Source organism: Musa acuminata, chromosome BXJ1-9 (assembly GCF_036884655.1).
Source record: "Musa acuminata AAA Group cultivar baxijiao chromosome BXJ1-9, Cavendish_Baxijiao_AAA, whole genome shotgun sequence".
NCBI classification, from domain to species: Eukaryota; Viridiplantae; Streptophyta; class Magnoliopsida; order Zingiberales; family Musaceae; genus Musa; species Musa acuminata.
The window spans coordinates 3,963,481-3,987,343 of record NC_088335.1 but is presented as its reverse complement, the minus strand read 5'-3'; the positions used below and the strand labels follow the sequence as shown (position 1 = coordinate 3,987,343).

The window sequence follows — 23,863 nt, the reverse complement described above, 5'->3', positions numbered from 1 at the left end:
TCAACTCCCGGCGGGTCGGTCTGCCGCTTGTTAAAGAAGCCAACACGAGTGCGCAGTTGACTTAATTGCCACGAGCAGACAAATCTTTCCGTTTGTTCATTATATTAGATTAGCAAACATATTTCTAAAATTATGTTTACATTTATCACCGTAATTTTTGAGTTTAGCAAAAAAATATCCTTAATAAGTTTCAACCTATATATATATATTTGACTGAATTAAATGTCGAAGCAAAAAATAAAACTTCCATTAAGCCAAGAATATTAAATATATTTTAGGCATTTGATATTTTTAGTATATATTACATGTTAAAACTTTTGTTAAGAATCGTGATTATATACTAATGTGAATAATTAATAGCCGCGTTGTAATCCCCTTTCCGCCCCAAAAACACGAACCGCACTCAAATCTTTGCAGATAAAATAATTCCATACCCCATAAAGAGGTCGAGAGAAAAGAAGCTTATTTTCCGCTTGTAGGATTCCCGAAGCATATCGACGACGATCGAGACAGAGCAAAGCGGGGGAATTTCGGGCGAGAAGAGGAGGCAGAAGGGAAAATAGGAGATCCACAGGCCTGATTTGGGGTTGTGTCCCGCTCTCGTCGCTGCGCCATGGTTGGAAGCTTCGCAGATGGCGCGTTGGGCGGGGTTCGGGGAGGGACCAGGCCTCTGCGCTGAAAGACCTTCCTTCTTTTCGTTTTCTCTCACTGCCTCCTCTTCTTCGATCCGTGGGTCGGGCATACGGACCGTGGTATTTCTCTCTGCTTCCGTGTTTCTGATTTGTTGGCGGCTTAGGGTTTCATGTCTGTGCTTTTGTTGTGTTTTTAGTGTTAAATGGAACGTTTTTTCGAGTTGTGTGTTGCGAATGCATACACTTGTGAGGAAGATTTCGTCTTTGCTGTGGATTCTGTGGATGAATAATTCGAACGTGGTGTTAATTTTGGCTTTGAGTTTTCTGTACACATGGAATCTGTTGTTCTACATATAGGTGTTTTATTTGAGTGCCTAGACTTGGGAAAAAAGGAATTTACTCACTAAATCTTTTGCGGTAAAAAGTATCATCGAAAGTTATGCAGGATTGTGGGTAGGGTTTGTTAACTTTCTTGGTAAATTTTCTGACTACCAACAAAAAGTTAACTTGTAATAATAGAGATGCTCATGTTTTCCATAATATATTTTGTAATAGATCTATAGAGGTGTAGATAGGTTTTTATTTTGGGGGAAAAAATGATGAGTTTTAGTTTGTTGTCTTTAATTATCTTTAAAGTTTGTGGTACTTTTATAATTTTATCAACTGGTCCACGAATTTGAGCAGAAAATCTCTAATTTATTGACCATAAATCTCATTATCATCCGCCTATATAGTATCCAAGGAGTTTTTTCTTTTGTTATTAATAGTCGATTCCCACCTCTCCCGTTCATGCTCAAGTTTTCATGGTCGGATATAGCTTTGGAGGCTTTTGACCTCTCTCTCTCTTCTCTCTCTTCTTAGACTGTTATTCCTGCTTTTTATATGTTTCTTTTTTCTGGAAAGAAGGCATCTTCCTTCTCTTTGAGAAAAAAATGCATTTTTTAGTAGAATAGGTTTTAGGGCTTTGCTGCATATATCACTTACCTTTCTGAAAAGTGTAATTATGATTTTTTTTCTTTTCATATTGTTGATTTAGTTATTGCACCTTGAACTGCTGTTGATGAACTTCTATTTGAAGGAAAGACATTACAAGCAGCAGAGATGTATTCTAATTGAAGTTTTTGTCTGTCATGGTCCTTTGCAGGCTGGTATTGGCATATTTGATCATGATGCGCAATGGCTTTTCTATAATTGGAAAATCTCCTCTGGCAGTTTGTGACAATTAAAGTGACTTGTCTTGAAGTTAATTCTTAGTCTCGCATCTATTGACAGTCCAAGAATATCATCTACTGGTCACTGTATGGGAGATTATTTGTGCTGGTTGTCAAATCCTCCTTAGTAGGGGGATACATTTTTAGAATTTCTTCACTTTCTGGGCAAATCTCATTTGGCAAGTACTTAATATGCTTTGAGTTAACTTTTTCTCTCTTGGGAAAATGTCTATTGGGGTTAAGATTTTCCATCTTGGGCAAATCTCCTTTGGCATTTAGTAGTTTGCTTCACTCTGCTGGGCAAATCTCCTTTGGCATCTAGCAGTTTGCTTCACTCTGCTGGGCAAATCTCCTTTGGCATCTAGCAGTTTGCTTCACTCTGCTGGGCAAATCTCCTTTGGCATCTAGCAGTTTTCCACTCTTCTGGGCAAATCTCCTTTGGCATTTAGTAGTTTTCTTCACCTGCTGGGCAAATCTCCTTTGGCATTTACTGGCTTTCTTCAGCTGCTGGGCAAATCTCCTTTGGCATTTTATAGTCAATATCAGCTCCATTTAGTAAACTCAGCTCAGCTGGGCAAATCTCCTTTTGGCAGTGATAGAATCAGGTAGATCCTGCATCTGTATCTAGATAATTCTTGTTTGGCATCAAGTAATTGCACTTATAATACCGTGATAACATTGAACCAGTTGCTGTTTTCTGGATAGTATGTCAGCGGATTTCAGCACATCAGGGGTTACATCTGGCAGTTGCAATGTTTGTTCAGTCAGGAAGCAATCTGTTTCCATCAGTCGTCAGGGTTGACTATAGAATAGATAAATTAACTTGGAGGTAAGTAGACTCTCCCTTCTTTCTCTTTTCCCTGTGAATATCTTGATTTGTAGCATGATAGTTTTCAAAGTGTTATTTTGTTACATGTTCAATTTGTATTTTAATATCCTATATATTGCAACAGTCCCATTTTTGTGCATGGTTGTCTTATTCAACAAATGATGTCTTGGGTGTAGATGGGAGAGTTTCTTGTTAGGGTAATATCTTTCCTATCTTGATGATAAGGTGAGCCGTTATCTAATTTTAAATTTGGCTTTCTATGTAAACAGCTGCATTTGATATCATACTTAAATGGATCATATTGACTTTTAACAGGTAATTAGATGATGGATGCACTGTTTGTTGATTCAGATAGTGATTCCTACTCTGAATTTAGTGATAGTGAGAATCAAGACTGCAATGAATCTTTATTTGGCGGGCATGCTCAAAGTATCTTGTCAGGTCTGGATGAGAGCATAGGAAAAATTGATGACTTCCTTGCATTTGAGAGACACTTTGCTCTCGGCGACTTCGTCTGCTCCATTACAGATCCTTCAGGACAGTTGGGAAGGGTGGTGGATGTTGATCTGATTGTAGACTTGGAAACAACCTCTGGTGGACTCGTAAAAGATGTAAACAGCAAGAAACTTCTTAGGTTGAGATCCTTTGCCTCTGGAGACTTTGTAGTTTATGGGCCATGGCTTGGAAGGATTGAAAAAACATTTGATGCAGTTACCATTCTATTTAATAATGGGGCTAAGTTTGAAATATTGATCAGAGACTCAAAAGACCTAACTCTGCTATATCCAAGCTTTGAAGATGCATCATTTCCTCTCCATCCAGGCCAGCGGGTGAAAATTAATCTTCCGACTATTTCCCAGTCCAAAACATGGTTTTGCGGCTCACTCAAGGCAAGTCAAGATGAAGGTATTATCTGCCATGTGGAGGTAGGATTAGTGTATGTTAGTTGGGTTGCTTCAGTTGTGGGTCAGAGCATCCATTCATCAACTCCACCTCATTTCCAAGATCCAAAGAACCTTACTTTGTTGTCATGTTTTTCACATGCTAATTGGCAACTTGGTGATCGGTGTACACTTCCAGTAGATTACCATAATGTGACTGCAGAAAATTCAGGAACTCTGAGTTCTCCAAAGTGCTTTACAAACATGCAGAAAGAATTGGATATGGAAACTCTACAGATGTATGTGATTGCAAAGACCAGGAGCAAGGTTGATGTTCTGTGGCAAAATGGTGAAAGGTCAGTTGGTGTGTGTACTCAATCCTTGTCTCCAGTGAGCAACATTGGTGATCATGATTTTTGGCCAGGACAGTTTGTGCTAGAGAAAGTAACAACAGAAGAAGTACATGTTCCACAACCACAAGGGCTGGGAATTGTGAAAAATGTGGATTCACACGAACAGATTGTGAAGGTGAAATGGATGCTTCCTGAGCTTAACAAGAATGTTGATTTTAGTGGTGATTTTACTGAATTTACTGAAGAGACAGTGAGTGCTTATGAACTGATTGAGCATCCAGATTTCACCTATTGCATTGGTGATGCCGTGCTTAGGCAAATTCCTTGTGTTCAGAAGGTGGGAGAAAATATTCTTGATGTGCAAAATATTAGTTGGAAAGAAAGACATAATTTGCCTGTTGCAGTAGATGGATTATTTTGTGGAATTGGTTCTCTCAAGAAGCCTATTGATGAATGCAATCATGAGGATCTACAGGGTTACCTATCATGCATTGGGAATGTTATTGGTTATAAGGATGAAGGTATTGAAGTTAAATGGGCCAATGGTGTGATATCCAAGGTATGACTGTTGTGGCTAGATATACATTTTTCTATCTGTAGTGACATCATTTTTTTTTGCATGCATTGCCAGGAAATACTATTAGGAAATTTTTTTTATAAATTTTTACCTGTTGTAATTTCAAAATTTACCCATTAAAGTTTATCCTACAGGTTTTTGTCAGATGGATTAGTATAGTTAGCATAAGGTCCCAACAATATGGAAGTTTCTGGATCGGTGTCATTTTACCTCCAGTTTAAATGGGAGTTTTACTTGGAATTAAGTAATTAACATTGATTAAGCTAGTAAGAATTCAGGTTTTTTGGCCTGAACTTAATCTATTACATAGAGGTGTTATGTGCTTGCAGCTTTGTATTATGGTGAGATTCTGGTTATTGTATCCATGATTTACAGGATTGTGAAACATAGATACTAGGTTACAAGTAAGATGCATGTGCAAGAGCACAACTAGTTTCTGTGAGACCAATGTTTGTATTGATTCCAGATATGATATCTTGCAGTACCCATTACCTATTAGGTCTATATATTTTTATTTTTTTGTCATTTTAAAGTCATCATTTAATGATATAGTGTTGGTTATGCTCTATGTCCAGGTCTTTTTGTTGCTAGTTAAATGCAATTACAAAGTAATACATTTCCCAAGTAATGGGGGCCTTGCAGTTTTTTGTTGTTGTCCTTGTTGTACAGAGCAATACGTTAACTTTGCTTTTCTGTTTCCTTGTTTCATTCTGTTTATCTTGTTGTTCCAATTAAAGAGATAATATATCAAATATTGGTATCAGGTTATGCCTTTTGAAATAGTTGGACCGGACAGGCTTCTTCATCCTGCCTTGACACCATCGGCTACCATGGAGTCTTTTCCTCCAAATGTTGACAAAGACTTAACTGATCAGGAGAAACAATCATGGAATATGAGGCAAAAGGTTCAGGCCTGCTCTTTTCCACAAATGTGGTTGTTTATTTTGTTTCTGTTTTGTTATTTCATGCCAGAATACTGATCAGAAAGGAACAATTTAAATGTTAAAATGTGTATTCTAGAAATCTACGGATGATTCTGGTGGATTTTGCATGAAAGATGTCTGGAAGGCCGCTTCTGCTTTGTTTCCTGGGGCAGCTTTTGGGTTCCTTACACATGTTGCCACAAGCCTTTTCTGTTCTCGTGGTTCAACTTCTTTGCCTGATCCAGTTACGTCCTGTTCTCTTGTGTGTTTATGTACATCATAAAACATGCAATCTTAACTACCACAAACTCAAACTCATATTGGCTATTTTTCCAGGAGTTTTCTCAGTATAGGAATTTGAAGATGGAAGAATATATATCGGAACCAACTGATTTACAGCCTGAAAATTTGAAGCAGCAGATTGAGGAGACGAAACAAAGTGGTGGGATGACATTTTCACCTGGCAGTGATGAACCTAGAAAGTTCAAGCAATTTGATATTGTAAATGATCATACAGACCATCATTTTGTGAATGGCATTGGCAATGAATTGATGTTGTCCCATGTGAGCAAACAAGTTTGTGCTTTGAATTTAATTATCCGTCATGAGTACCATTTTTTTATGGTTTATCTTACTTTCTCAGTATCCTCAGGTAAAAAAGGGTTGGTTTAAGAGAGTACAACAAGAATGGAGCTTCTTAAAAAATGATCTTCCAGGTTTATTCTTTATTCTGAGCTCTTCCATCCTGATGCATGATTTAACTTTGTCCATTCATCTTCATTTTTTTCATTTTATTACACTTTTTTGCATACTTGGATGGACTTGGCTAGTCAAGATTCAGGAGATAATAACTATGGTCACTGCAGTATTCTCACAAGACACCAGTTTGTTATATTTTTTTCAAATAAAACTGTCCTTGCTTTCTCCTGCAGTGCTCCTCTTTTGTGTATAAAAATTTGTGTGTTCCACACTAGTATGTAATAGGAAAAAGTACGATGTAGCTTTTATAACATGTGCTAGTTGTACAACCAAGGAAAACAAATAGACATAAGTTTTTGTCAAATTCTGTTGAGCTCTATTTACAGCAGTCATAAAACCTGATGATCAAATTTGGTTTTAAATTGCATGCTGAGAATTATATTCATTTTGCTTCTGTTGTGCTAATAGTGGCATGTATTCCTTGCACTTTCCAGACACAATCTATGTCAGAGTCTATGAGGAGAGAATGGATCTACTGAGGGCATCAATGATAGGAGCACCTGGAACTCCCTACCATGATGGTCTATTCTTCTTTGATATCTTTCTTCCCTTTGACTATCCTCATGAACCCCCTGTAAGTATTCTTTTTCCAATTATTGGTTTCTCCTGAATACATGGTGAACATTTACAAGAAAAGACTTTTCTTTATAAAGATTAGTAAATATTATGTAGCATGGTTTAGTTTTTGAGTATGTGCCTGTACGAATTAGTTATTTTCAATCACACTCTTGGTAGATAATCATAATATATAGGGAAAGAACTTGAAAGAAAACCAAAGTCAATATTTTATACTGGAAGTTCAGGATAAAATAAATTTTGTAATAGGATGTAGGTGTTCTTAGAATCATGATGACACTAAAGATTTTATGGTTGTTCATTTGGATTGCACCTAAATTTTACGGAAGCAGTTGGTAGAGTGACATTCATACCTATTTCCTGAAAGAGGCCTCTTTCTTCGCCTGCACAGAATCCATACCACCTGAACAACCCTATTGCAGGTTGTCCTTCAACATCTATTAATTGCTCTAGTGCCGAGCTCCTCTCATCTTTAATATCTTCTTGGAGCTTAAGTTTCACAATTACCTCCTAGAGGTCCTTGTTATTTATTTTTCTCTATGGGCCCCACCATTGTCCAATTTTTTTATTTGAACTAACACCGTCCAATCAGATAATGACATTCGCCCTCAACGTAGCATAAACATCAGACGAAAAATGATGAAAGTCTTTGATAACAAGAATTAGTGGAAATCCTATTAGTTGTCTCAATCAAATTTCTGGAGTAGCGATCCAGAGCAATGCTTCAAGAGATTAAATGACACTGTTATGATAGATTATTAACATAATGGTTCCATAGCAGAAGCCATGGTGGAGGGAAAAGAACGTGAGAAAGAGAGTGCAAATAAACAAACGATTTGGGTTTAAACATGGTCTGTTTGATGGCCACCATCCATGGCAACCCTGGCTAGAAGAGTCTCACTTGGATGATGATATATCTAATGTGCTAGGTTGGGAGTTCTCTCTTTAGAAACCTCTTTTGAAACCTATTAACACAAAAGGAGATAATATGATATTAGATTACATGTTCTGATAACAAGTGTACAAGTATATGTTGATTCTCTCACTCTTATTGGTTCTGTGGTCACGTTGGCTAGTGCTAATGGATATGTTTCATTCTTCAGTACTCCAAAAATTGAGAAATGGAGTGTGGTTGCATCATATGTTAATGCATATATACATTTTATTTATTTTCTAGTTTATCATACCTTAAACTTCATTACCTGTGATAGTTCTACTGAGTGATGATTTCCATATTCTGAATATTAAACAAAATGGTTAGAGATTAGATGAAAATTTTGCAAGTCTAATGCCAGCCAATTATTTCTATTGCATGACAGCATGTCTTTGCCTATGTTTCTTAGGTATCTCTATCTTCAGTAATAGCATTTATTCGATGAAGGATAAATTAATATTATTAAATTATCACCTCACGTGTTCCTAGTGGGAAGGCTTACTGGACTTTGGGTTTTATCTTAGTTGCTACTCACAGTTTTGAGTGAGGTGCATCTTTAGGCCCATGCGTTCCCTAATGGATGTCTCTCCCATAATGTTGCATTAACTTTTTGTTAGCTCTTAATTTGTTACTATCAGGTATATGTGATTAATTATATTATAAAGAGTATCTGACCTACAATCAACGTCAAGTTGGCAATGACATTTTTTCAACGAAAATCTAGATCTTTGATGAAATGAACTCTAGGAAACTTAAGTACAGTTTGATTTTCACTTTGTTTCACTGTCATCTTTAAGATCACTTTATCTCCATGGTCAAGATAATTGCTTTCTCAACAAGGTATGCATCACACATTGCACGTTCCGACAAAGCTGCAGATAACCTTGTTTACTTAACTTTCATTTGAAAAGTATTTTATCTTAGATGTCATTCTAACTGCTCTCTTAAACTATTCATGCATTGCCTTGCATCTTGCAACTAAGCTCCAAAAAGTCTTGGTGCCTTATTAGCTCTGAATACTTGACAACTTCACAAAATTTCTTTTCTTCAAAACATGTCTCATTATTGTTTTGGTGGTCTGGATCTTACAAGGATCTATATGCTGATTGCTTTAGTGGTGTCATTATATTTTGCAAGTAGCAAAACACTATTCTTTTGGTTTATAAATCAAAATTAGTATTTTGAGCATTTAGGTATTAGTTATTGTAAGCACATCTTGATGTTTGAAACTGATTATCCTTCAAAAATTATCATGCGAGGTGCTTCTTTCTTGAGTCAGGAGTCTTCTTGCACCACATAATTAGGCTCCAAAAGATGTCAGTCCTTAATATGCTTTGAGTGTTTGGCAAATTTAGATTCACTTATTTCTTCCAAAATATATTGCATACTCTAGTGGTTTGGAGCTTTGAGGGTAGGCTTTTTTTAATGGGAGAAACATTTATTATGTAGGTTGTTCACTACATCTCTGGGGGGCTTCGACTAAACCCAAACTTGTACGAGTCAGGGAAGGTTTGTCTCAGCCTACTAAAGACATGGATGGGAAGTGGCAGCGAAGTATGGGATCCAGAAAACTCCACAATTCTTCAAGTGTTGCTATCACTTCAGGCCCTTGTTCTTAATGAGAAGCCGTATTTTAATGAGGCGGGATATGATGAACAGATTGGAAGAGTCGAGGCTGAGAAGAACTCGATCACGTACAATGAGAATGCTTTTCTACAGTCGTGCAAGTCGATGCTATACATCTTACATAGACCACCGAAGGTAAGATGACTAAAAGCCAACGTAACTTTGGAAATAAATTACCTTCTTTTCGTTATGTAATTTATGCTATTAGTTTCCGGATGGTCCTGCAACTTAGCTTACTTGCTGGTTTATTGAAATTGCAGCACTTTGAGGCACTTGTTGAGGAGCATTTTACTCATAGGTCACATCATATTCTCAGTGCTTGTAAGGCATATTTGGATGGCGCTCAGGTTGGGCATGCTGATGCATGCAGAGAAGCAGCCGACAAATGTCACAACAGTTGTTCTACTGGGTTTAAGATCATGCTTGCTAAACTTCTCCCAAAGCTTGTGTCAGCCTTTACAGAAAGAGGGATCGATTGCACCCAGTTTCTGGACGTCCTGAATTAAATTGCCTAATGCAGATAAGATCACGTATTTGGTGAGGTCTGAAAGTAAAAAAAAAAGAAGGTTGTTGGGTATCTTAGCTACCATGCTTAGAAATATAAGATGTCTAATAAAACTAGCTGTGAGCTAGAGCAACTGCTTGTATTTAGCAAGTGAAGCCAGAACCCCTAGCTAGTCTGGAGGAGTGTGTCGGTTTGAAGCTATTGATGTTTGTAGTTTTGGGTCGCTTGCTAGTTATTATATGGATGAGGAGATGTGTAATAAGCTAGCTGTGAGCTACAGCTACTGTTTGTATATAGCAAGTGAATGCGTGTGCCGGTTTGTAGCTATTGAAGTTTGTAATTGATGATTATTTACTAGTTATTGTATGGAAGCCATGATCTTTTACATTTATGTAGCTGTTTTTTGCCCATGCTTTTTTATCCTTTTCTCTTTTATTATAGCATGTGGTCTCTTTCAAGTGTAGCATAGTTGGTCTCGTCCTTGTCGTCGTTGTATTTACGGAGTTTTATCTAAGAATTGTTTTATAAGCTTCCTTTTCGATACGAGTCAAAGGGGTTCCATTGATCAAATCTTGTTCTTTCTCAAATTTAGAGATATCGATTTTTTCACCTTCTGAATGTGAATAAATTATTGAAATAGTTCTAATATTATTTGCATAGGATGAAATTATATTTGAAATATAAATGAATAAACTATTCATATTAAATTAAGGGGGCAGGCTTTTCCTAGAGAAAGCCAATTTCGAGATAAAACTAACGTTTCGACTCCTTGTCGGGCTTAAGCTAAATAAATATGATTAAATAGATAGAATCGGATGAGATAAGTGCATCATAAAGAGGTCCCATTAACCATCATAAAGTCTTCTCCCTGTTACGTACGTTCTATTTCCATTCTGCATGCCAGCCCGACCCCAAGAGGCCCAACGGCTTGTGCCTATTGCCTGACCCGCGACTCCAGTCGTCCATTTCCCATCGTGCAGCTCCGAGACTGTTGGAATTCTGTGCAACATCATAGCCAGCGTTGTTCTGCTCATCACCATATCCCTCCAAGACTGTCAAATGTAACGACTCACTGTTGGTTCTTCCAAGAATAGCACATCGATGTCCAACTTCGGAGCACGAAGAAGGTTGGTAGAGAAAAATGCGGCATTTGCTTTAACGAGAAGCTTCATATATAGAGAGCAAATGATGTTTTAGGAAAGCCAAGTAGACACGAATCGTAGAGAGAGAGAGAGAGAGAGAGAGAGAGAGAGCGCTTCTGTAGCTGCGTTTCGACTGCAATGTCTCCTCGGGTCTTCCTCTTACTGCTCGTCTGCTCGCATGCATTCCTTGCCTTGGCTTTGGGAAAGCGTTCGACTTCAATTCGCCTCAAGCTCTTCCGCCGCCCGGCATCCGCCGGCTCTACTCAGCTCGAACGCATGCAGGAGCTCTTCCGTGACGACCAGCTCCGGCAAGCGATCATCCACGACAGGCTCGGGCGGCGCCTCCACGGTCGGAGGGCGAGCGAAGTCTCGCCGCCTGCGCAGTCCTTCATGATGCCTCTCAACTCGGGCGTGTACACGGGTAATGCGCAGTTCTTCGTGCAGTTCTTCTTAGGCAAGCCGGCGCAGCACTTCGTGCTCGTGGCCGACACGGGGAGCGACCTCACGTGGGTCAAGTGCCGGCTGCGTTTGCCGGGGTGCCGCCTGTGCAACGGCGACGGCAACGGGACCCGGGTTTTCCACCCTGAGGTGTCGTCGTCTTTCCAGCCCATCCCGTGCTCCTCGGAGATGTGCAAGACTTCGCTGCCCTTCTCGTTGATCGAGTGCCCCTCGCCGACGACGCCATGTTCTTTCGACTACAGGTAACGTCGCATCATATCCCATCTTCTGTTTCTTATAAATCCCCTAAAGCCACTCTCGCGGTCACGTGAATCGAATCAATTGGTCCTTCAGAAGAAGGCCGAAGGTGCGGTGTGGTTTTGGCTTCATGCGATGCTGTCCGTGGCAGGTACGGCGACGGATCGAAGGCCCAAGGCGTCTTCGCCAACGAGTCGGCCACCGTCGTCCTATCCAACGGGAAACACACGAAGCTGCGGGACCTGGTGGTGGGCTGCTCGTCCGACTCCACCGGATCCAGCTTCCAGGCGTCGGACGGCGTCCTCGGCCTCGGCAACAGCAACATCTCATTCGCGACGATAGCCACCGCGCGCTTCGGCGGCAGCTTCTCCTACTGCCTGGTGGACCACCTCAGCCCCCGCAACGCCTCCGACTTCCTCGTCTTCGGCCACAGGCCGGCCGTCCTCTCCCCGCCGCTTCCCTCCGAGACCTCTCTCGTCCTCGATCTGGAGCCTTTCTACGCGGTCGGCGTCGATGGCATCTCCGTGGACGGGGAGATGCTGGCCATCCCCAAGGACGTGTGGGACCTCAGCGCGGGCGGCGGCACCATCCTCGACTCCGGGACGAGCTTGACCGTGCTGGCGCAGCCGGCGTACCTGGCGGTGGCGTCGGCGCTGAACCGGCGGCTGGCCGGGATCCCCAGGGTGAAAATGGACCCGTTCGAGTACTGCTACAACTGGACGACCGCGCCGACGAACGCGGCCAAGAATCTGCCGCGGATGGTGGTTCACCTGGCCGAATCGGCGTCGCTGAAGCCGCCGGCAAAGAGCTACGTGATCAACACGGCGGACGGGGTGAAGTGCCTGGGGATCGTGGCAACGCCGTGGCCGGGCGTCTCCGTCATCGGTAACATCCTGCAGCAGGAGCACCTCTGGGAGTTCGACCTCAAGAACCGACGGTTACGATTCAAAAGATCAACGTGCGGGAAATCGACCTCAAGAATCGCGGGTGATAACAAGTTGAATTAGAAATATGTTCTAGCCCACGTCTAATGGCTTCCAATCTAATTTGCAACATCTATATTATATATAAAACTAATCAATGCATTTTAAAATAAATAAATAAATAAAAGACAGCCTTGACAATATCTTCCCATGTCAAAAAAAGTTTGATTTTACAATATTAAAAGATTAAAACCCAAACAATAGTATTAAATCATTAAATCCATGAACCATTATAACCGGTCAGACAATCTTGAATTGCTCTTACCATGAAAAACAAAAAAGTCAAATCACTAATTAAGAAAGTCAAGGAAAAGATGTCAACGGTTGCTCGACATCACTAAACCGACATAATACTCGGACAGCATTTTCACGCTTCAGTCTGTTCTCTCAATCGACGAATAGTGCTCCTCACGGTAACAGCACTAGCAGTGCTGCAGAGTATCGAAGTGTAAGTAAGAAGAGAATAATTGTATATCTAAACAGGTAAGAAACTACAAGTAGCTCACTCACTTCAATGTATAGGCACCGCCTGCCTTGACTTTACCGCAATCCTTGCAGCCCCAAATCCCAACTGCTTTTCTTTTCACGGCATACTGAAGAAGCATCAAAACCAACTTGTATCATCAAGAACTCAAACTGATAGGAAGGTGACAGAAAAAAACAAATAATAATATACAGGTTTCAATTATGAAAAGATGACAAACACAGAAAGAATGTGAGAGAGAGAGAGAGAGGGTAGCAATTTGAAAAGCAACTACATTGTGATAAATATTTTTTGGGTAGTGCAATATGTTTATGTAGTGCAATTAAAAGGAGGGCAGCTAAAACTATAATTGACCTCGTCACCCGTATATGAAATCAAGATTTTTAATCTCTTACCATATATTGAACGGTTCACTATACCCTTACAAGAGAGTTTAAAAAAGTATGAGAGTGAAATGGATTTAAAAAAAAAAAGAGAAAAGGGTTTAAAAACCTTTAGGATGCCTCCAACGGTCAATTGACCATTTGAAGACCGTTATCAATTCGTAACAATCGGTACTGCCAGGTACATGTTAGTAACGATTGAAATTTCAATCGTTACCGTCTGATACAACCCTGTATCAAGCTTGATACTGCTCGATAGCGTGCAGTTCGTGTGCTACAGGTATGTACCACCCATACCGAGCGGTACAATACAAAATTAAAAACCCTGTATGAAACTATTCATTTAAATATGTAAATGGCATTTGCTCTAGTTATTGTGCCATTTCAACTAGTCAAGCTCACTGCAAATACTGGAAGAGAAGATGATCATTAAATTAAGCTAAAACTTTTTTATGGCACCACCAACACTTGAGAATAAGAATGCTTCAAGGATACCTTGCAAAATATGCAACAACATGCAAATCAAAAGAAGCCATACCTTCCCACAGAATTCACACAAGTACTTTGCATGCTGAGAAACCTCCATCTTCTTGATTTGCTTTCGCAAACTTGCACCATATCTAGTGCCTAAAGCATCAAAAACCATATTAGAAGCCATTGGAGGTCAAAGCCAGAATGTTAGCTTAGATCGAACTATCAAGTACCATATTTGCCAACAATTCCAGCCTTCTTCGTGCGCTTCGTCTGTACTCCATCAAAACAAAGATTAGCTACTATTAGTGCTAAAAACTGAGCGTGAAGACTCAAAATAACCTTTTAAAGATCACTAGTAGTTCGACAGCTTAAAGAGACAATGCTGCTGATTTGAGGGCACCAACACAATGAATTAGTGAAATGACATCAAGAAACACGTCTGATGCATAGACACTGTTCATCAACTAGATCACTCCCGTATGATATCGAAATGGTATGTTCCTTTGTTAGACTTGATTAATTGGTCATTCCATATCCAAAAAAGATCAAAATGTTCTAAAAAGAAAACGCAATTTTCAGCAAAGAAGCATAAGATCATTCTTCCATCAAAGAGTTGCTTCTGAGTAATATCTTCCATCGATTTTAGTATGTTCTACAGGCCACCACTGGAGACCCATATAGTTCCCCGAGGAGACGGATTACGAGAACACAACATGGAAAGCAGAGATGAAACAAAAAAACGCATCCCTTGAGATCGAAACCAGATAAGAAAAGCATACATACCATGGTAGAGGAAGAGGCTGAATCCGATCTACCACCGAAACTCCAAAGAGAAGACGACCCAGTCGCCTTATCGCCGTCGACGCCTTATAACCCAAAACCCTAATCCGGTGGCCCCAAGTTGAGCCGTCTCCAACTTATGGATCCATCAATCACAGCCGTTCGATGTCCTACGGTCCAGATTTAGAGTGGTGCAAAACTCACGATCTTGACCGTCCGATCATACTTAGTATTCTACGTCACATTCGCATCCACCATCACTCGACTTTCTCCCTATATTCTTATTAAAAGAGAAAAAAAAAAACCTATGGATCACTGTATGATTGCAATCCGCTCCAGCATCTGATCCTGCCTAAAGATAAAGAAGCGTTGTTTATAATGCCAAGTGACTCATACATATCCTGTGGAAAGAAAAAGAAGCACGTAGCACAATAATCTCAAGTTACTGAGACGGTTGATATGGTAGCATTCAGGCACCGTAGACCATCACCAACGTGCCGGTGCAATTTAATAACCCGGGAGAGACGCGTTGCACCTTACCACCCGCAAGGTCTAGTGGCAAGGCCGCCGTGACCATTCACAGCACGAAACGTGGTCGGAGAGAGGGCTTCTCGCGCCACACCGTTCCAACGCCTGACGTGCATCCACGTCACCCATTACGATCTGGTGCGCTTCCCCTCTCTCTCTCTCTGTCTCTCTCCTAGTCCTTCGCGGAAATTTCCCGAGACTTGGGATGGATGACTCACCCAAAGCTTCATCGCTAAGCAAAGTGTAGAGAGAGAGAGAGAGAGAGAGTCTTCTACTAAAAGAGACCGAATGCAATGTCCTGAAACGGCGCCGTGGTCATACACTCATTTTATGCCATGGAGCATCTTGCAACGATGGACAAAAGAATACTTGACTTTATCTACGAATTTTGTGATTTAGAAGGTATTTGATGGACTCAATTACCTACTTAGAATACTTATACTAATGTGATGTAACTCGAAGATGATTTATATCCTCTAATGGAAGGTCTAAAAGAAAGGGACGCGCAGCATCTCTGTGTTATTAAACAAAGTCATCATTTGACACGGCAGCATGCCGTGAAGTCTTCGCCTCCATCATCTTATATTTTATGCCGCATTGAGCAACTTGTCCGGTCCATCCCCTGAATATTTATTTTAGGCAATAATGATATGCCGATCCCGAACATGTTCGTGGATATGGATTGTATGTATCATCAACGTAACGGCATGCGTAACACCGGCACATCTCTTTACAAAATTGTTCGTGATATCTGAAATGTCGATTGCATATCTCATGATTTATTACCTTCCCATTCTAAACTTGACATGGAAATTTACTTCCATGGAATCGATATCATCTCAATCTTTCGAGAGAGATTCAAATATTTTTCGTGATGCCGGTTTTACTCGGCACACTAGTCCTTCGGTTAGTCCACCGGGAGGTGGCCATACCTCCAAGATGGCATTACATGTCACATCCAGCATCACACACATGCATGTACACGGAACCATGCGTGAGTCTGGCATCGGTTACGGCACCTGTATATAGCTTAACCGGGACCCCCAAAAATGACAAAGTCAACCGCGCCTAGTTGGGCTGCTGTTGCCGTTCTGATTGGTTGGAATTCGTAACGGCTTGAATCCCACGAGGCACCAGATCGGCGCCCGCTAGATTTTAGCTGCGTCCGCCCACCCACTCGAGATCATCGGACGGACGAGAGCCCATTTGCTGCTGCCGAGCGCAAAACCTCGTGGACCGCTAGATCGCGCCTCGAGGACTGTCGTGGGCGCCTCCTCGCCGTCCTTTTTCTCCCGGGCTCCAATCCCTCCGAATCCCACGCCTCCGTCTCCGCCCCCACCACCGCTCGTCGGAAACGGCTCCTGCTCCGGTTCCGGCGACGAACGGCTCCCTTGGTCGGGGTTTGGGTCTCGTGGGAGTAGGTCGATTCGGACGCCTTTCGAGCTGGAGGCGACGAGTAACTCAGGGTTCTTCTGCGGAGACTTGTGGTGCGATCTGATGGACGCCAAGGCGAAGCCGGAGAAACGTATCCTGTGTCATATTTTTGTTTATTTTCCTGTTTAATCTTCGGTTTGTTTTGCAATCTCGTGGGTCTTCTTGTTATCTGGTCAGATCTATTTTCTCTTCATTGATTTTCTTTATCTTGGAGCTTTTCGTCGGACTTTTTTCGGAGATTCTTGACTTTTCGATTCAAGAAATTTACGGTTCTCCGTTGTCGACGCTCGTTTCCTCAAAATTTTCCCCTCAAATGATTTTTTTTGTTTTCTGCTTGGATCTCCCGATTGATAGAGCTACCATATGATCTATCTTCTTTTTGTTAGATCGGAGTCGGATAGTTGATTTGAGCTTTTGGAACCTGAGCTATTTCTGATTAATTGGTATAAATTAAGCTTCTTTTTCTTCTCCGAAAAAAAAAGAAAGTGATAAAAAGAGAGATTACGCCTCCTTTAGATGCAAGAAATTTGATGGGTTCATTTCTAGCGTCAACAACAGGGAAATTTGGTATAAACCGTGAATTTTTTAGAATCTGGAACGATCAAAGATCGGATCGTGAAATGATTTTGCAGATCTGAGATCTGGCGAGGCTAAATGGACAGAGTTGGAATTTTTACGTGGTCTCAAAGACTTGTCATGTTTCATGGTGGGGGAGGAAAGTTGCGTGAATATGATTCTGCATGGTCGTAATTTGTTGCCGTGACGTCTTTATTTTTATCATCGAAAATCATTAATGATTTCTTTGCCATTCTGTAATTGAAGACCTTGACTTTTCACGATCCAGCAATTGAGGATGCACTGAAGAAACTGAAGATAGATCTGCCGGCAAAGGTCAACTGTATCAATACGGTATGTTGTAGTTTTGAGTCGTTCGATAATATTTTTTTGGCGTCCCTAATCTTTTCCTTCTGTTTTTGCCCAGCTGAGTTTGGTGATACTGTTGGAGTTTGATCTTGGCAAACCCAGCACTAATGCTTGTGCTTGTTTTTTTGTTTAGTCTGGTCCAAAAGGTGGAAGCCAATATGATTCGACATCCTGCATCTCCTCAGGGGATGCAGGAAGCAGCACCAAAGAAAGTGGGGTGGATCAAGAGCCTTTGGTCGGTGAACAGGGCATGTATTACTATGGCTACTATTATCCAGGTTTGGCCTTTTAAGTTATTGATATTTATTAAATATGTGTGCTTTTGAGTTTGATCTCATAGTTATATTAACAAACAGGATCTACTGGTTTGATGGGGGAATGGGATGATCAATACTACATTCAAGGAAGTGACAGCTTGCAAGTTCAGCATCCTGTAAGTTATTACTCTCTTCTTTTTGTTAAGCTTGGTACTGAAAATTGGCTTTAATGTCTATCTGTTTATTCACATTTAAAATTTTGCAGAAATCCTTCCTTTTTCTGTTGCAGTATTTTAAATTTTGCTCTGTTTCTGAGCCTGTGGCCTTTTCTGTTTTTTGTTTTATACATTTGGGTTAACAGCCTTGTGAATGGAAGAAAAATACATCTCTCCTCTGTTACACCAATTGCATGCTAAGTTAGAAGTTTGCAGTATTTCTAAACTTATGCAACTAATATTTACAAAGGTGATTTATTGCTGAACCAACATCTATTGATCGTACACAAAATTTCAAGTTTCATTTACAGACCATCCTACACAGCATGGGTTTTGAATTGAAAGGGGCACATCGGGTGTCAGATTGTGAATCTAACATGGGTATCACTAATAGGAAGAGTGGAAAAGCCAAATCAGAGCACTTCCACTCTCAAAGTGGCTTGGTATTGTATCTTTGTGGTCAAACTTAATAGCTGTATGATCCAAACTGTTGTACTACTGAAAAGAAGTGAGCCTGGCTTATTTGTTTTTTTTAATTGCTGTTTCTGCTCTTTATGTTATTACAATCATTGCATATGCTTCTCTAAGGTTCACGTCGAGTGATGTTAGTGTTCACATCAATATTTGATTACCTTTTTTGCTTCAGGCTGTTCAAGCAGAAAATGGCTCGTTTGTATACTACTTCCCAGGCTATCAAGCTGGGTATACTCCTTACAGTCCAGTCTTACCTGGAGCTATATATGGTGTTGACGGACAATTTTTGAGCCAAGGGTCATATTATCCGAGTTCAGTATCCCCTCAAACACTTGTTTCTCCAGGAGTTTTACCACAGCCAGTTGCTTATGGGCCTGAGTTGGTACCTGCATACCCATGGGACCCGTCTTTTTTCTTCACAGATGAGATTCAAGGGAGCATTTCTGTGGACCCAACAAATCCACATTACAAACCAAATCTTGCATCCCATGCTCATACCCGTGCTCTTTCCAAAACCATGCCGACCTCAAAATCAGTCTTGGGAACAAAAGGGTCCTCGCTAGCATCTGATGTGTCACATCCTATAACAGTTCAAAATCAAGCACACAAGCCTGTGAAGAAGGTAATGCATTTTGTTCGATATATAGTTGTCTTTATTTTGTCAGATTAGCTTATTAGGCAACAGTTACATCGGATACAATTTTTTGACATGTCATAATGATTTCATGGAATAAATGGTTCCAGGGAGCTGCTGCTGTTCTGTCCAAAGGTTATGTTCCGATAAACAAATTCAATGTATATGCTAGCCAAGGGAAAGGTGAACTACTTTATTCGAAAAGTGCCATTAACTTGAAAGAAAATGGACGAAGCTGGGTTGATGATGAGAAGCTAAAAGTGAAAAATAAGCTAAATAGCCATGGTGATTTTGATTTGCTGAATGAACAGAATCGAGGTCCTAGAACCAATGGCAGCAGAAGTAGCTCTCAGTCTGGTGTTGACCCGTTGGAAGCACTTGGTGCCGAGAAGAATGATAGTGGCTGCATATCGAGTGATATTGTTAACAAAGATGAATATAATCGTCCTGATTTCCAGACAAAATATGAGCATGCTTTGTTCTTTGTAATAAAATCATATAGCGAGGATGATATTCACAAGAGTATTAAGTATAATGTCTGGGCAAGCACTCCAAATGGGAACAAAAGGCTTGACAATGCTTTTCAAGTTGCACAAGAGAAGATGGCAGAAAAAAATAGCAAGTGTCCTGTTTTCCTCTTCTTTTCTGTAAGTTGGCCTACCTTTGTTAATGTTTATTATAATCCTTGATTCACCTGTTACCATTCGCAAGTGCATCTCATGGTTCTGCAGTCACATGCATCCTAGCGACCCATTTGACAGTACATAATACTGCACTTCTATCTGAAACATTCATGTAAGGTTTGTTATTAAATTGATTGTTGATTGGGAGAAACTTTTGTTACTGCAGTTCAATAGTTGAACAAATAACAATGAGTGAACAGCCCAAGTGGTTAGGATGTTAATTTTACCTTTATGACTTCCACCCTTGAACTCCTTGTACTCTTAAACCCCCCCTTTCAAAAGTAAGTTCTTTTTTTTTTCTTTTGCTCTCTCTGTGCCATGTTTAGCAAATAGGATTGCTGTCAGCTGCCATATGTGTTGTTCCATGGGTATGTTCACATTTCTGTATGTGTACTTAAGTGCAACCTTTGATTTGAATAGACATTGGGATTTCTAAGATGTATTTCTTATTGTTCTTTTCCAAAATGTTACCCTTTATATGGCAAAGCATTATTATGCTGACAGTGATTTGGTTGTAATGAGTCCTCAAGTGATTGAACTTTTTCTTCTCTTTGCTTATATCTTTAAAAATTTTAACGCACAGGTTAATGCAAGTGGTCAGTTTTGTGGTGTTGCTGAAATGACTGGCCGAGTTGATTTCAGTAAGGATATGGATTTTTGGCAACAGGACAAGTGGAATGGGTTTTTCCCCGTGAAGTGGCACATAATTAAAGATGTTCCAAATCCACAATTTCGACACATAATCTTGGAGAACAATGACAATAAGCCTGTTACGAACAGCAGGGATACACAAGAGGTATGCTTCTTGAAACAATTTTCTCTGCAAGATAATTGCAATGCTTACCTACATCTTGAGAAAGGTCAACTTTTAACATCTGGTTCTTGAAATTTGACATACGAAATGTCTTCCGTATTTTGACTTGGTATCAATGAAATTGTTGTCAAAATTGTGGATTTTGTTCTCAAAGACAAACTTGGATGACAATTATGTGCAAATAAGCTCCAAGAAGACATTTTATAATTTAATAACTTTTCTGTTAAAGCAACAGAAACATCCATTTGCGAGATGAATTTTTCTATTGATCCATCTTATCATCCCTAACTTGGAATCTTTCTATTGATCCATCTTATCATCCCTAACTTAGAAATATTCGGTGTACTTCAAGCGATCTTGAGGAATCCTTTTGTTGATGTTATGTAGCTTTCTTTGTTGGTCTAACTTTTCTCTTTGCAACTTAGCGAATAATTAATTGTGTAATGTCTAACATATTTCTGTAAGCTATCCAATTATTAAATGTGGTACTAATAAAATCTAAATCCCTCTACCTCAGGTGAAATTTTCTCAAGGTACTGAGATGTTAAGCATTTTTAAGAGCTATTCCTTCAAAACATCCATATTGGACGACTTTGGCTTTTATGAGAATCGGCAGAAAGTCATGCAAGAAAAGAGGAACAGGCCAAACACTCCAAGTTTGGTTAATTCACTGGTAATATTTGCTGTCCTATATGTATCATGGTTGTTAATTTTCAATATTTTCATTTTCTGATATTGTCTTAAGCGTTTGTATTTAGATTAAAGGAAGCATTATTGGTACCGCAGAAATTTAACATAAGGGCTAGGTTATCAATTTTTGCTTCCAGAAATTTTTCCCTGAATGCCGTAGGTTTTTCGAACCGGCTCTTCCAAGTATCAGTTAAGTTGAAGGGACGTCTCACCTAGGCAACTAACTGCATTAAGAACTTGGGAAGATTAATATAGCTGTTTGCAGTTGATATTAAATGCGTAAGGGTAGTGTTCAATTTTCCTATTTTAGGTTAATGTAAACTCGTTTTTACCCCCTTTGATACGAAGGTTGATGCAAGCATTTGCTAGTCAGTTATCCGTGTGTAATATTAATTCTAATTTTGTGAGATGGCCTTACAAGTTTTTACATTGATAGGTGATACTGCATTTCACGAGTGCTTGTACTATTAATTGCATGCTTTTTGTGCTTATATTTTGATTTGTATTTGCCCACAATGTCTGCTAGTAGTGTTCCTTACCAAGCAATAAAATCTTGGATCTCTTATTATTCTTTTGATATATCTTTTCCAGCCCAAAAACGACGAACCGATCGAAGTCCCAAAGACAGATGATTCAAAGTCCAAAACTCCCAATCTTGTGTTAATCGAGGTGGAGGATCACCAGACTGGGATCCCTACAAGGAAGTGAGCTTCAAGGAAATCAGATGCTTTTCCGAACTGGGAAATATAGAGCAGCACAGCACTCGTTGGTTTCATAAGAACTTCTGGCTGATGTGGGTCAAGTAACATGAATTGCTGCTATCGGAGAACCGTGAATCTGGTCGGTGTGCAAGAAGGAAAATAAGTACGTCATGCAGTCAAGAAATAAAAACAAGAGCCTTCGGGAGCACCTCCCCATGAGCAGTTTGTACAATGATTGGGGAGAAAATATACTGCTGTTACCGGTATACCCGAAACAGCGCATGGTGGCATTTGGCTGAACTGATGCCCAAAATGATCTTGTACAATGTCTCCTCTGCCTTTTCTTTTTCTCGGCTTGGGGGATTTAAAAGATTTAGATTCTTGTTTCTTCTTTGGATGTTGTTGGGCATCTCTCGCCATGGAATTTTTTTTGATGGCGGATGGACGAAAGCCACTATGTTGTTGGGGTCGGTGGCTGGTCCCTATCCTGCTGGTTGGTAAAAGCTTTGGACTAGAAAATGAAGCCCGAGGCTGCTCCTCCGGCAGGGAGTTGTATGATTCAAACTTGGAAGAAACAGTGACAAGGGAAAAGAAATCTCTGCCCTCTACATTTGTTTTCTTCTCTTCCCCTTTGTACATTTCTCTGCTTACTCCAACATCTCTGAGACTTCTTTAATGAAGTAAATTATAATTCAAATTGTGACATGTTGTTGGTCGAAAAGTGATGATCTGAGCGTCGTAAATCTCTTCAACAATTAGAGGAAATCACAATGTTCTTTCTTTACCTTCGAGTCTTTGCCAACTTAGCATGTTTACAAGAACATGTCTGTCATTGGATTTCGTTTCTCGTGACACCCACGGATCTTAAACAGTGCCTCCCATGCGCATGTGGTGCAGTTTGGTGCCCTGCACAGCTCGGGGTAGGTTTATGTGCCCATCGCGACATGACGCACTACCACCATAGGTTTTTTCTTGGGCGGAGCTACCAAGTTGGAGACTGGTCGGTGCTAAGTTGGCGTTTGCTGTGCTGTGCTGCCCGGACTTTCCTGGCGGCCTTTAATTAAGAAGACACACTACCCTCTCTTGCAGATAGAACAAGGAAGTCACGTACCTGATGAGCCTATTAAATCAACTTTAAAGCTGCTCATGTACGGTAGATTGTCAACGTTCAACATGATGCCCTCGACATTGCAATAATGAATGAGATTTGGCTAATATACTAAATAATATACCCATTAGATAATTATTTTAATTTATTAAATATAAATTATTGACTCAAAATATTTAAAAATTAAATTAATAATAATATGCCCATCAGTTTATTATAAATCAATCTTAATTTTTGTCTGTTTTCGAAACGGGACTAAACCAAGATATTACATCGAATCATAAGGATGATCGACATAGACCTTCGAACTGACTTCAATACTGATTGATGTTTACGTTGGTTTTAGTGATTTGGATCACAAAAAACAAAGCACGAAGCAGCCACACTTGATTGCGCTAAGACAACATAACCTTACGAAGAACAAAGGAGAAGAAAGCAACTCCATTGTTAGTGAGGTACGGAGCCCATGTAAAACCATACGACATGGCTTGTCCTCGGCAGTAATGGGTGGATTAAGCTTTCCGCTGGTCTTAAACCATGAGTTGAACGCCTCCTCTTATTGCTCCCACTAGTCAAAGATAAGGTTGAGCTACTGCATAAACAATATACGCTCTGTATTCAGAACTTATTTAGACCACGTATTAACGATATAC

At 40.2% G+C, this 23,863-nt stretch overlaps 4 protein-coding genes across 10 annotated transcripts; 3 read left to right on the top strand and 1 right to left on the bottom strand.

Annotated features, from left to right (window-relative positions):
- The first annotated feature begins 407 nt into the window (after positions 1-407).
- LOC103997076 (probable ubiquitin-conjugating enzyme E2 24) lies at positions 408-10,197 on the top strand. Of its 5 annotated transcripts, none has more exons than XM_009418216.3 (12): positions 408-752; positions 1,777-2,448; positions 2,549-2,672; positions 2,849-2,897; positions 2,988-4,465; positions 5,248-5,388; positions 5,504-5,650; positions 5,743-5,970; positions 6,050-6,122; positions 6,600-6,739; positions 9,125-9,436; positions 9,562-10,197. In XM_009418216.3, the coding sequence occupies exons 5-12, from the start codon at positions 2,996-2,998 to the stop codon at positions 9,805-9,807; spliced, it is 2,757 nt and encodes a 918-aa protein (XP_009416491.2). In that variant the 5' UTR covers positions 408-752; positions 1,777-2,448; positions 2,549-2,672; positions 2,849-2,897; positions 2,988-2,995; the 3' UTR covers positions 9,808-10,197. The 5 variants fall into 5 exon arrangements, with proteins under 5 accessions (XP_009416491.2, XP_009416489.2, XP_009416490.2 ...); XM_009418214.3 differs by having other exon boundaries at positions 2,797-2,897; XM_009418215.3 differs by having other exon boundaries at positions 2,531-2,672; positions 2,797-2,897.
- Positions 10,198-10,843: 646 nt separating this feature from the next.
- LOC135592582 (aspartic proteinase NANA, chloroplast-like) lies at positions 10,844-12,770 on the top strand. Its single transcript, XM_065082121.1, has 2 exons — positions 10,844-11,649; positions 11,796-12,770. Exons 1-2 carry the CDS (start codon positions 11,087-11,089, stop codon positions 12,649-12,651), a joined length of 1,419 nt encoding a protein of 472 aa, XP_064938193.1. The 5' UTR covers positions 10,844-11,086; the 3' UTR covers positions 12,652-12,770.
- Positions 12,771-12,778: 8 nt separating this feature from the next.
- On the bottom strand, positions 12,779-14,868 carry LOC103997075 (large ribosomal subunit protein eL43z). Its single transcript, XM_009418213.3, has 5 exons — positions 14,752-14,868; positions 14,199-14,238; positions 14,033-14,121; positions 13,138-13,220; positions 12,779-13,058 (listed from the first exon to the last, which is right to left on the bottom strand). Exons 1-5 carry the CDS (start codon positions 14,752-14,754, stop codon positions 12,995-12,997), a joined length of 279 nt encoding a protein of 92 aa, XP_009416488.1. The 5' UTR covers positions 14,755-14,868; the 3' UTR covers positions 12,779-12,994.
- A 1,575-nt stretch (positions 14,869-16,443) lies between these two features.
- On the top strand, positions 16,444-22,710 carry LOC103997074 (YTH domain-containing protein ECT2). 3 transcript variants are annotated; one of them, XM_009418212.3, is made up of 9 exons: positions 16,444-16,801; positions 17,555-17,619; positions 17,768-17,912; positions 17,991-18,067; positions 18,753-19,202; positions 19,325-19,861; positions 20,481-20,693; positions 21,229-21,384; positions 21,993-22,710. In XM_009418212.3, exons 1-9 carry the CDS (start codon positions 16,774-16,776, stop codon positions 22,107-22,109), a joined length of 1,788 nt encoding a protein of 595 aa, XP_009416487.2. In that variant the 5' UTR covers positions 16,444-16,773; the 3' UTR covers positions 22,110-22,710. The 3 variants fall into 3 exon arrangements, with proteins under 3 accessions (XP_009416487.2, XP_018673822.2, XP_018673823.2); XM_018818277.2 differs by lacking the exon at positions 16,444-16,801 and adding an exon at positions 16,817-17,453; XM_018818278.2 differs by lacking the exon at positions 16,444-16,801 and adding an exon at positions 16,817-17,453 and having other exon boundaries at positions 17,533-17,619.
- Positions 22,711-23,863: the final 1,153 nt, after the last annotated feature.